We start from the raw sequence: 13719 nt of genomic DNA, 5'->3' as shown, positions 1-13719 counted from the left end.
ACATATATACAACTAGGGGCCTGTAAAATTTTAACGACAATTGTAAAGCGCGTATAACTAAACTAAAAAATGTTTTATACAATATTAATAAAAATTATTGAATCAATACGTCTGAAAACATATTCGGTCATTAATTTGACAGAAATAAATTGCTAACAAAGAAATTGGATCGGACAAAGTTTATACGGGCTTTTAAGGCCTCCGAGATACATATGTAAGATCGAAATTCTCAGTTTTTGCCAGTGGAGAGGATCTGCAGTGGCCTGATATATTTTATACCTGCCTGATATCCCCACATTATCAATGTATTCTATTAAGGATTTTGCGTATATATATTGCATATTTGTACGCGCTATTTGTACAGAAATTTCAAATGTATATTTTCTGAATTATCTATCCATCATCAAAATACTCGATAGATTATAATGTACCATCCTGTTTACAAACAGAGTTTTACATATATATATATATATACATGTTACATATATATATATATATATATGCAATATATATATATGTATATATATATATATGGGGCATTCTTTGCGAAACCGACCACCCTTGCTCGCCAAATTTGGTTTCAAACAAAAAATTTTTTCCGGGGCTGAAAATTTTCTTTATGATATCTACTTTCATTAGCCTTGTGGCTAACCGTGTGGCCTTTTCGAAAATTCTCAATGGTGGAAAATTCAGAATGGCGCCAGCAAACGCGGAAGAAGGGGAAAAAATTAGAATTATTCTTTCTCTCCACGATTGGTTTCAACAAAAAAAATGTTTCCGGGATTCTAAATATTCTTTGTGATATAGACATTCATTAGTCGTGTGACCTTTTTGAGAATTCAACATGGCGGATCCAATATGGCGGATGAAACATCAAAACTGAAAATTTTATAGTTGCAAAAATATGATCATATTCTATGTCAAATTTTGAATACAAATGCTCTCTTGCGATTTTTCGACTAACGCATCGTTGTCGAAAGAAAAATTCATGAGCATTAAAATGTTAGTTAAACCTAGAAAAGCTGAATTTCAAATGTCGTATCGAAGAGTGTAGAACCCATCAGATAAAAATTGCGGTCGTGATGAGAATATTTTGGAGTGGCTAAATATAAATCCGAGATGAAAATTGCTAACAAGGAGATGACGCAACCTGTTTCATCGATTTCAACACGAGTCATAGCACACTCGATAGCTATGATGCTGTGTATAAACGCCCTAACATAATATGCGTGAATGCGTCTTTGTTTACGAGTAATTTGCAATTAAAGTTTGGCTCGCGGAGCCGTGCCCCACATAGGGCGCAAGTTACGACACTCTTTCACGAATCCGGCGTGGCTGAGCAGACAGAGGCTCCCGCGCCACGAACACTTTTGCGCCGACGACGGCGTTCGAATCCCGCCGACGATTGGTTCGTTTTTTTTTTCGTATGTAGACATGTAATAAATATTTTTATATTGTTCTTATGTATAATTCCTTTTTTTGTTTCTACGCTATTAATCAAGGCTAATTAGAAGAGTCAGGTCTTTCAAATATGAACACAACTTTTTTATTAATTACAATAAAATGTTTTTTTCGCGTAAATCTATTTCGCATAAATATTTCGTATGGTATGGGAAAGAAATGGCCAGACTGATTATTTTGTGTGAGAGAAACCCGAGAGCCGTTAGAACCGTTACAAGTGGAAAGGAACCCTCTTCCCTTTTCCCTTCTCGCAGAGGGATTCTCATGTTTTGTGACGTGCTCTCTTCATTCTCTGGGCAGTCTTCGTAACGTGAACAGTGAAAAACTCGTGTTAAAAATGGAAACTACGTTTGTAGATGAAGCAACGATCAACTATGTGCAAAATCTAGCAAAATGTGATATTACGAAAGAAGTGTTGACGAACGCAATAGAATATCTTCGAGGTAAATATATTGAATGTGTGAGCAATGGAAAGATATACTTGTACGTATTGTTATTGGCTTTGTATACAATATCAATTATATTGAATTCATATTTGCAGATGTCTTGATACAATTTCCGTCCAGTCTTGTTGACAGTCGCGAAGTATTTTACAACATCAATCAAATATGTTTTCCACAAACTATACATAGTCAAAAGTGTATTTGTGCAAAAAATTATGCGTTCATTACGTGCAGTTGGTGCAAAAAACTATTATGTTTTACATGCTTTTATACGGCATTCCATCCGCAAAGTTGCAACAGCATGACCATATTTTATAATACGTAACTTTCATTTGTGTGCCTTATATTTGCCTTATGTGTGTGTGTGTATGTGTTTTGATATGGACAAAAACATTTTATTGTAATTAATAAAAAAGTTGTGTTCATATTTGAAAGACCTGACTCTCCTAATTAGCCTTGATTAATAGCGTAGAAACAAAAAAAGGAATTATACATAAGAATAATATAAAAATATTTATTACATGTCTTTACATACGAAAAAAAAACGAACCAGTCGTCGGCGGGACTCGAACGCCGTCGTCGGCGCAAAAGTGTTCGTGGCGCGGGAGCCTCTGTCTGCTCAGCCACGCCGGATTCGTGAAAGAGTGTCGTAACTTGCGCCCTATGTGGGGCACGGCTCCGCGAGCCAAACTTTAATTGCAAATTACTCGTAAACAAAGACGCATTCACGTATATTATGTTAGGGCGTTTATACACAGCATCATAGCTATCGAGTGTGCTATGACTCGTGTTGAAATCGATGAAACAGGTTGCGTCATCTCCTTGTCAGCAACTGTTGGCGGTGTGCGGCGTAGGTCTAGCGAGATAAAACGAATAGCGGCGCATTATCCTTCCCCTCATCCTCCCCCTATGTCGGCGCGCTCCTACTCCTCAGATTACTGTCATTAATAACTCGATAATTATTGCGAATCGTGCAAAACGCTATGAGACTTTTATATTTGTCTTAACTCAATCTACTTTTATACTTCGGATTGGCAACTTATAACCGGCCACCCTGTAAATGCGCGTTTTCGTCCGACAGATTTCTGTCATTAATAACTCAATAATTATTGCGAATCTCGCAAAACGGTATGGGACTTTTATGTTTATCTTAATCCAATCTTCGCACTTCGGGTTGTAAACTTATAACCATCCATCCTGTAATGTGATTGCGTAGATCATAGTTTTTATAATATGTAATGTTCTCAAATTATTGATCTCTCTTTTCTATTTCATGAAAGCCTGTTATTTACGTCCAGTGTTGTTATTAACCCGGAATAATAGTTTTGTTTATGTAAAAATACAAAAATATCCGGAACTTTTAATTGCGTTATATCATATTTATATTTGTTACCAATTTAAATTCAAGTGCTCAACAGGTACCATCACTCTCACAAGCTAATCGGAAGCGCATCATCCCACGTAAGACCTTCCCGCTAGAGTTGCTGCATAAATACTTTCGCTGTAATAATGATCGGAGTGACCCTGCCGAGCGGATCATAAATTTTAGCAATCGCCTACAGAATAGACCGTTTGCTTTCTGGAACGCATCCCTCGAGAGACCCTCACCTCGAAATTATCTCGCGTGAGATTCCATCCAATGCCAAGAATTTTCACCTTCTCGTCAACATGCAAGGACGTAGTGCATACCAAACCATGATCGCGAGCATCAATGTCCGCGAGAAGCTTCGACGAATTACTTGCCCACTTCCGGAGCTGGAAGCCGCCACACCGAAGCAAAGCATCCAGCTGTCGACGCACGTGAAAAAGACGATCGCGGTCGCCGTCTCGGAATAATAGATCGTCGACGTAAATATTATGTCGCAGCAACGGAACCGCAAGAGGAAAGCGAGATCCCTCGTCGTCGGCGAGCTGACCAAGTACACGCAACGCCAAAAAAGGAGCGCAAACCATTCCGTATGTGACTGTCAGCAATTGATATTCATTCATCGAGTCACTTTTCCACAGAATGCACTGGTAACCCACATCTCGCTCGTCTACCCAGATTTGACGATACATCTTGGCAATGTCCGCGCTGTACACGAATTTATGAATTCGTCATCGCAATATTACCGCCGGAAGATCGATTTGCAGCTTTGGATCAGACAGAAGATTATCGTTTAGACTACGACCAGTTGCCGTGCGGCTAGAGCGTTGAACACGACTCGCAAATGACTTGTTTGACTGTCAGAACGATAAACGGGATGATGCGGCATGTAAACAGCGCGTGACCCAATAGCATTCGTGACCGGCACTCGGCGCATATGGCCAAGACGCTCGCAATCATCGAGAAATGCGGCATATTCGGCGAATTGCTGGGGGTAAGCATGCAAGCGACGCATTAGTGACTCGAGTTGACAAGCGGCCTTCATTTTAGAATCTCCCAAGTCGAGCGGAGGGCTCGTTTTGAACGGGAGACGAACGACATATCGGCTGCCCTTGCGAGAGTGCGTGGATCGAAAGTGATCCTCGCATTGAATATTCTCTTTGGTGAGAAACGAGTGTTTGGGAAGCTCCTCAATTTTCCAAAATTGCTCAATTTCTTTAGTGAGAGTCGCTGTGTCGCAACAATGGTGCACGGCTATATTGAATGCAGCCGTCTCGTCACCTGCAACGTCCGGCGACAAAGAGGGTATCGCCGACGAAACTATAGGGCCTGAGAATAACCATCCAAAAATTGACTTCTGCGCTGTTGGTTCACCGAGGCGGCCTTCACGACGCTCATTGTAGAGATCACAGCCGATGATGATGTTAATAGGATCGGCACTAGTGGGATTAGGATCTGCCCATGGTAAATCAACCAGATGTGGATAACCTGAAAGAGATTCAACGTGTTTCGGTGCGTAATGCGTAAGCTTTCCTAATATGGCGGCTTTCGTGTGATACGAGGGAGACATCGAGTCACGCGGCGAAACAGAAATATCCATGGTATAACGAACTGTGCCCGCATGAACTCCGCCGACGGCCGATACCTGGACAGAAATACGCCGTCGTTTCGCATGCAGTAATTGCGCCAAGTTCTCGGATACGAAGGTCATCTGTGAGCCCTGATTCAGGAGAGCTCGGACGACGATTGTTCGACCGCTCGACCCGATGACCCTCACCCAGGCGGTCGCTAAAAGTATTTGCTTAACAGACCACACAATAGAAGAAGCGTGCAAGGACTGCACCGCGCTTGGTGCTTCGACCGTCTGAGATGACAGCCCCGGATTCGACTCTACTACAAAACGATCTCTAACCGAGTCTGCGCTAGCGTGAAGCAGACTATGATGTCTTTGCTGACAAATTCGACAGGAGTGTTTACTGTTACACTCGTTTACCGAATGATTCGGACTTAGACAGTTATAACATTGCTGATACCGCTTCACGAAATCGCGTCTTCGGAAAAGATGCCCGCGCACAAATGTCGGACAAGCACTAAAATAATGGCGCCCCTTACATATCGAACATCCGTTGACTGCAAGCGTCGACGCAGCAGCAACATGAACCCGCGACACAGGAGAAGACTTCACCGTCGTAACGTTCGAAGATCCGACGGCGAAATCCTCGAGAGCACGCGTGCGACTGGTAAGGAATAAATTGAGAGCTTCAAACGTCAGCGGATCACTACTCTCACTCATTCGGACATTCCAGGCCTTCCTGGTTACCGGATCCAATTTGTTACTGACTATGTGTACGAGAATATCATTCCAGAGGTCTGCTGGAGAGCGATGTAAAGTTTGCAAAGAAGCTACCGCGATATTCACGTCATCGTGAAGTGCTTGCAAATCGCATACAGACTCACGCGAAATCGATTTGAGATTGAGCAACGCAGATAAATGTTTTGTGATCAGCCGCCATTTGTTCTCGTATCGCGTGAGTAACGCCTGTCATGTCGTTCCAAAATTATCGGCGGTAACCGGAATATTCCCGATATACTCGAGCGCACGACCTTTTACGCATGACGTTAGATAGTACATTCGCACGAAATCGTCTAAATCGCGATTACTGATAATGAGCACGGTAAAATGATCTCGGAATTGCTTCCATTCTTCATAGCAGCCTTCGAATGGCGGCAAACGGATGGGAGGCAAATATGGGAATAATACAGAATGCGCACGAGACTGAGAAGAATTACCGGAGGCATATGGACTCATTGGCGGCTGTAGTTCCTCCAAGCACTCGGTTAGGAAGTCGTGCGTAGCTTCGAACACTTTCTCGGTGGCCTCGCAGTAGTGGTCTCGGAAATAGTCGATCGCCCCTCGGGATGCTTCCGGCGTGGCCTTGGTTAGGAGGGCGTGCCCGTCCAAGAATTGCGACCAGGTTTCCTTGAGGATTGTCAGCCTTGAGCGGACCTTTCCGAACATCAAATTATTTTTGCCGATTTTTTTGATATTTTCGATCATGCGATCGATCACGCGCTTCCACTGAAGCTATTTTGTGAGCAATTCAACCATCCTGATTGAATATCGAGTCTTCGTCGTCCTCTTCACCTGTGTTGCACACTCTCGAATCCGGCTCGAAGGACCAAATGTTGCGGGTTGAGTCCGAGTCGCTCCAACCCTTGAATGCCGAGATCACCCAGATCTTGGGCGCGAGAGTGATTGCAGATCGAGCCGAATGTAGTCAGCCAAAGGAGAGGACCGATCGTTTCTTTTATTAATGAGTTGCTTGATTCCGGGTTTCAGATGCGGTTTATTTCGTTGATGACTAATTACAGCGATTCGCAAGTCGAATGGTATCGAATACAAATCGTCTCGGAAAGCATCGTTGACTGAGCGCAAACACCGATTATAATTTTCCACGTGTCACGAAACATTAATCAGTGCGATAGATGTTTCCCAGCGAGAAAATAACCAAAGAAACCTGAGAAATGAGATCAGGCGCCCGAGCGACGCGGTTTCGATGCACTGCAGTAGCAGAACGGATCCTCGAGAGTTGAATCTGAAATCTGATCCAAAATCTGTCGCTACGAAATCGACCGTGATATTTATAATCTCATATATGTGATGCGGCTTGAGCCGATTGGCAGATTCGAATAAATCATTGTTTAGCTGACACAGAGATCGAGGTGATAACCATTGTTTTGCTGTTAATCACGAGATATTAGATTCTCGCACTTTCCGTCTAATGGCAAGAATGTTATTGTCACGGAGACAATGATACATTGTAATGCGCCGAGACAACACCAAACGGTAAAACAAAGATCGAGCAAATAATTCGCTTGTAAACATGGGCGATTTACCCGAGCGGTGACTCGATGTTACCGGCTTCTGCGAGAATCCTCTGGGAGATTTTAACGAGCATATGAAACCGCAGATGCTTTTCCAATTTGGAACAACCACCTTTGCAACGAATATGTGCCATAAATGTAACATTTATTTTTCGTTTATATGCAAATACTGTATTGATTTGTTTATTACTATTGTGAAATATATATAATAACGTGTTATTCTTTTATAATTTATTGTATTGTTCCTCTCTATCCTATAAATTATTACTCCATAATTTTTGTTAAGCCCTTCGTTATGTTTCATTCAGCAATTAATAAAATATATTGTATTGTCACACTACACGCTTGCAGAGGTAATATAACGTCGGCCTAATTAGAAAACCTCTTAATTTCAATTTTTGACAAAATTGAGACTCATTTTATTCAATCAAAGTCGACGAGATAAATCGAACAAAATGAGTATCTTAATTTTGTCAAAAATTGAAGTTAGGAGGTTTTCTAATTAGGCTGATGATAATGTGTTTCATTATTTCACGTGCATTGCATGAAATGCTTTTTTAATTATTTTAATTATCCTTAATCGACATATCTTTCAGATTGTAGTGAACATAAATTTCACACATTAAATGAAGAAAATATACATTTGGAGCTTTTGTACAAATAGCGATGCTACACACACATTTGCTACTGTTATATATGCAAATTATTCTGTTGTTCACGTTTTCATAAAGCATTTTTATTTCGTGTAATATTGTACGAGGGTGGTCCGATAAGTACTTAGCCTACAAAAGAAAAACGAAAATTTTGGAAAAGTGGCGATTTATTTCTCAACATAGTCTCCTTTTAGCTCGATATACTTGACCCAGCGATGCTCCAACTTCTTTAACCCGTCTGAAAAATACGTTTTCTCGAGGTCTGCAAAGTAGGCCTCCGTGGCGGCGATGACCTCCTTATTCGACTCAAATTTCTGCCCGGCGAGTGACTTTTTCAAGTTTGGAAACAAAAAGAAGTCGCACGGGGCCAAATCTGGAGAATACGGTGGATAGGGCAGCAGTTCGTAGCCCAATTCGACCAATTTGACCGTGGCGAGGGCGGAGGTGTGAGCCGGTGCGTTGTCATGGTGGAAGAGCACTTTTTTCTTCGCCAAATGGGACCGTTTTTTCTGCAATTCGGCGTCGAATCGGCCTAATAATTTGGCATAGTACAGCCCTGTGACCGTTTTGCCCTTCTCCAGGTAGTCGATGTAGATCACACCTTGTGAATCCCAGAAAACGGTGGCCATCACCTTTCCGGCCGATAGAACAGTCTTCGCCTTCTTCGGAGCACGTTCGCCGGGTGAAGTCCACTGTTTCGACTGTTCCTTGGTCTCTGGTGTGTACCAGTGGATCCATGTTTCGTCGACAGTCACGAAAAGACGCAGAAACTCCTTCGGATTGCGCTTAAACAGCGTCAAACACTGCTCTGAAGTGGTCTCACGGTTGCGCTTGTTGTCCGGAGTGAGCAAACGCGGCACCCATCGCGCCGACAGCTTTCTCATGCCCAAAATTTCATGCAGGATATGACCCACGCGGTCTTTTGAGATGTCTACTGTCTCAGCTATCTCGCGCATCTTCAATCGGTGGTCTGCCAATACGAGATCGTGGATTTTTGTCATGTTATCCTCCGTGGTAGCCGTTTTCGGGGCACCTGGGCGTGGCTCATCAAAAACCGACGTGCGACCACGTTGAAACTCGTTAAACCAATTTTTGACGGTCGCCATCGAAGGAGAAGAGTCACCGTACACAGCATCCAAGCGCTCTTTGATTTCGCTGCGCGATTTCCCTTCCAAAAACAAGAATCGAACCACCGACCGATATTGCTCTTTTTCCATTTTTCTAAAATCCGCGGACACGCCCGCTTCCACACGCGGTCAAAACAAAACTACGAGTCCGATTCGGCTGAAATTTCGACAGTAGCCATCTACGAGAATGTACTACACGATAGTAAATTTCTCTTGCGATAGTGGCGCCATCGTGCGGTGAGGTTAAGTACTTATCGGACCGCCCTCGTATATCATATCATTACGATTAATTGTAGCATAAGAAAATATGCACAAGTCGTGAAGCATAGTACAATTGTAGAGAAATATCACAGCGTATCTACCTACAGTATCTATCTACTCGGGCAGAGCGGTACATACCAGGTATGTAAATATGAAATGTATAGAAAATACACGTTTATTGTATGAAAATGATAAAAAATATTTTATTCGAAATATTACCCATCGCTAGCTATACATTTTTCCCACCTGTCTGACAATTTGTGGATGCCACGTCAAAAAAAACTGTTGCTCTTTTGAGGCAAACCAGTCATCGAGCATTTCATACATTTTCGTAAGAAGTGAAGCGCTGCTCAGCAAGTGCGTGTCCCATCGATGCAAATAAGTAGTAATCAGATGGAGCCAAGTCTGGTAAGTAAGCCGCATGCAAAAGTATTTCCCAACTAAACGCCTCAATCGTTTCCTTGACCAGTTTTGCTGTGTGTAAGGGTGCATTATCATGAAGCAAAATCACTTTGTGTTGCCTTTTTTGATATTCTGATCGTTTTTCACGCAAAGCTTGATTCAAATCGATCATTTGTTGTCGGTAGCATTCAGTATGAACGGTTTCGCCAGGTTTTAGTAGCTCATAATAGATCACCCTTCTGATCCCACCAAACACAGAGCATTGTCTTCCGTCCATAGCAATTTGGCCTTGCAGTCGATGTCGATGGTTCGCCTGGAGTTACCCATGATCTTTTACGCTTAGGATTCTCAAAATATATCTACTTTTCACCGCCAGACACAATTCGATGGAGAAATGACTTTCTTTTGTACCTAGTGAGCAGCATTCCGCAAGTGGTTTTTCAGTTTTCCTGCTGTCTTTCATTCAGTTCATGTGGAACCCATTTTCCCATCTTCTGGATCTTTCCCATAGCTTTCAAACGTATGGAGACGGCTTCTCGTGTCATATTTAATTAATCCGCGAGTTGTTGTTGCGTTTGAGCGTCATCCTCATCCAACAATGCTTGCAATTCGCTGTCTTCAAATTTTTTCGGTGGTCTTCCACGTTCTTCGTTTCTCACGTAAAAATCGCCACGTTTGAATTTTTTAAACCATTCAAAGCACTGTGATTTACCAAGAGCATGCTCACCGTAAGCTTCGACAAGCATTCGATGCGATTCTGCAGCAGTTTTCTTCAAATGACAGAAAATCAATGCTGTCCGCAAATCGTAACTTCCAGGCACAAAATTCGATATATTCAACGCTATTACAAACAATGCTGTTGTATGAAACTTGTATTGTTGTGAGTTGAAAATCTTTGTCAGATGTCAACAAATGGAAATGGCGCCAATGACGCGGTTTGACGGTAACTACATTGACAACTAGAGCCATCTATGGGCAAATTCCGGTTTCATATTTACTGACCTGGTATATCATGAAGATTTCTCATTGCGTTTTGTCCAAAATATTAAATACCATTTTCTAATATTATATATGGATGGATTTGGTATTTAATGCTCTACAATTTTTGTCCTTACAAAAACTTAAAAATTTTGCCAGAGTAACGAGAGGGGGGGGAGTAGTTCAACATTTGAAATTTAAAAATACTGAACACATGGTTGCAAAGAGCATAAAATATTGCAAAACTTTTGTCTGAAACTTTTTTTCATATGACTCATAATTTAGAAAATATTTGATATAAACGATAACGGCTATTTTTTTCAATGGGTGGTTTCACCCCCTAAACATGCTCCAAAGCCGATATAAAGAAATATGTATCCCTTAGTTTTTGATGCTCTACAACATATCCGAAGCCCATTCAAATCGGTGAGAGACAGTTGTGACACTCTGCTTGTAAGTTATATAGAATAGTTATCCAAGTTATATAGAAAAAGCTAGTAGCAGTACTACCAAACACAGCATAGACATACAAACTTCTTATAAATAAAATTTCATTTTCAGAGATCATATACGAGGATAGTACCAGAAGTAGTCAACCTGATGTATAGATGGCGGTTGTTGTTTGAAAATAATGACTATGGTAGATAGTACCAACCTTATAAAGCTTAAGTTTGAAGTTTGACGACGCTACGTTGTTTAGTATTTGTTTGGCAGCCATCAATAATGAACGCTCTCAATGAATTTGTAAACATGGCAAAAATTGGTCATCGTTATGTGATACAATACTTTCATTTGAAAGGCCTCAGTCCAATCAATATCAAAGCAGAGCTAGATTCTACTCTGGGGGAGTCTGCTCTTTCGTTTACAACAGAAAAAAATTTGGTGGCAGAGTTTAAACGAGGCCGTACGAGCTGCCAAGACGAACATCGCAGTGGTCGACCAAATGAGGTGACTGCGCCAGAAATGATGAAGAAAATCCACAAAATGGTATTGGATGACCGTCAACTGAAAGTGCGCGAGTTAGCAGATATGGTAGGCATTTCAAAAAGTGCTGTACATCGCACATTGACTGGAAATTTGGACATGAAAAAGCTGTGCGCAAGATGGGTGCCGCGATTACTCACAATAGAACAAAAACAGCGTCGTGAGGACGTTTCAATCGAGTGTTTGGCGAAGTTTCACAGCAATAAAACCAAGTTTTTGCGTCGATTCATAACCATGAATGAAACATGGGTCCATCACTTCACACCTGAGACGAAGGAACAGTCAAAGCAATAGACTGAAAGGGGAGAATCGGCTCCAAAGAAGGCGAAGACTGTTCCATCTGCAGGCAAGATCATGGCGTCAGTTTTTTGGGATGCGCGTGGGATAATTTTCATTGATTATCTTCAGAAAGGAAAAACAATCAACGGCGAGTATTATGCGAACTTATTGCAGCGTTTGAGTGATGAAATCAAGAACAAACGGCCGCATTTTGCGGAAAAGAAAGTTTTGTTTCATCAAGACAATGCACTAGTTCACACATCCGTTATCGCGATGGCCAAAATCACTGAGTTAAAGTTCGAATTGCTTCCTCACGTAGATCGCTATTCGCCAGATTTAGCCCCTTCGGATTATTTTCTGTTTCCAAACTTGAAAAAATGGCTCGGTGGTAAAAGAATTGCCAACAATGAAGAGGTGGAATCTGCGGTTGATGGCTATTTTGAGGAGCTCAACAGTTCCCACTATGAACAGGGTATCGAAGCTATTGAACATCGCTGGGAAAAGTGTATTGAGCAAAAAGGAGACTATGTAGAGAAATAAAGATATTTTTTCCCAAATTTGTTGTGTTTTGTTTATTAGGTCGAGTACTTCTGGGACTACCCTCGTATGTATTTTTTCACAAAGATAAAGTGTGGGAATATATAACTATATTGTTGTGTATGGAATAATTAATATTATTATTATTGTTATTATTGTTACTTTTATTGTTATACAGGGTGTTCCGTAAGTCGAGGTCAATCGCTCGAGAGATGAATGGGAAACCACAAACAAGAAAGAAAGTTGATACAAACATAGGTTCAGAAATGCGTTGTTTTCGAGTTAACGCCAATTTTATGTTAAAATTTGTAATCGCTTGGCTTTCGAATTTTTTTGGTTTTGGAATTTCGATGGTTTTTATGAGTTTCAAAACACAACTAAAGTCAAATAAATAAAAGTTGCAGGCTGCTTTAGCATTACACAGGATGCACCGCGTGGAGGTACAGCCCGCTTAGCATCCCTTGGCAAAGATCAGAACCTCACAGTTCGTCACTCCTGTGGTATTTAGTGCTTCCAAACCCTCTTTGTCGTGCGTGCGTGCGTGCGTGCGTGCGTGCGTGCGTGCGTGCGTGCGTGCGTGCGTGCGTGCGTGCGTGCGTGCGTGCGTGCGTGCGTGCGTGCATGCGTGCGTGCGTGCGTGCGTGTGTGAACGTGAAAATTGTATGAGGTATTCGTGTTGCATCCTGCCGACTCCGCGTACGTTCATGTTCCGCGACCCTCCGAGAACAGTGGCGTCACACACACAGATTTCTCTTTTTTTTCTCTCTACATTAATCGGAGTTTCCTCTATTCCGTCGAAAAAGATCCGCTGAGTTATTTTGACCATATATCTCCTCTCCAAATAACCTTAAATAACTTCCTGTTCGGAGCAATAATTTTCTTTGAAGACGAACTGAACAGACAATCTTTCATGCTGTTATATGATATTACTAGCCTTTGATCTTCGGAAACTCATGCTTTCCCATGTTATTTATAAATTCTTCTCGCGCACAACCTCTGACTAACCCTAGCGGACCCTTGAAGTCTTTTACTGCCATAGATACCTGATCCTTCATCATATTTATCTAAGAACCCCACTAAAACCCCACCTTCGAAATGTTTGCAACAAAATCCTATACCCATATTTGGACATAAACTTTGGAGCCTGACGCAACTTCTCAAACCCCACCTCTCGACCGAGGTGACGTTTTTGGTAAAATGAAAAGGCTATGACACTTCTACTTCTCCTCTCGACCGACCCGCAGCCAGGACAGAGTCTTCTCATCAACACCCCTTCAGGGTCTCTTAATAACCAAGCCTCCTAGTGAGGCAGATCAGAGTTCTTCAGTTATTGATTCTTCTGT

The 13719-nt window shown here is 41.8% G+C and overlaps 2 protein-coding genes across 2 annotated transcripts; one reads left to right on the top strand and one right to left on the bottom strand.

The window, feature by feature from the left end:
• The first annotated feature begins 1583 nt into the window (after positions 1 to 1583).
• Positions 1584 to 2285, top strand: LOC112590052 (uncharacterized). Its single transcript, XM_025305582.1, has 2 exons — positions 1584 to 1904; positions 2003 to 2285. Exons 1-2 carry the CDS (start codon positions 1799 to 1801, stop codon positions 2227 to 2229), a joined length of 333 nt encoding a protein of 110 aa, XP_025161367.1. The 5' UTR covers positions 1584 to 1798; the 3' UTR covers positions 2230 to 2285.
• Positions 2286 to 3948: 1663 nt separating this feature from the next.
• On the bottom strand, positions 3949 to 5573 carry LOC105192452 (uncharacterized). The gene has a single exon (XM_019845669.2). The coding sequence runs from the start codon at positions 5561 to 5563 to the stop codon at positions 4064 to 4066; it is 1500 nt and encodes a 499-aa protein (XP_019701228.2). The 5' UTR covers positions 5564 to 5573; the 3' UTR covers positions 3949 to 4063.
• Positions 5574 to 13719: the final 8146 nt, after the last annotated feature.

The sequence above is a fragment of the Harpegnathos saltator genome, unplaced genomic scaffold, assembly GCF_003227715.2.
Source record: "Harpegnathos saltator strain DR-91 unplaced genomic scaffold, Hsal_v8.6 scaffold700, whole genome shotgun sequence".
Lineage (NCBI taxonomy): Eukaryota > Metazoa > Arthropoda > Insecta > Hymenoptera > Formicidae > Harpegnathos > Harpegnathos saltator.
Note: the sequence above shows the minus strand (reverse complement) of the source record. Positions and strands in the feature narration are given on the sequence as shown.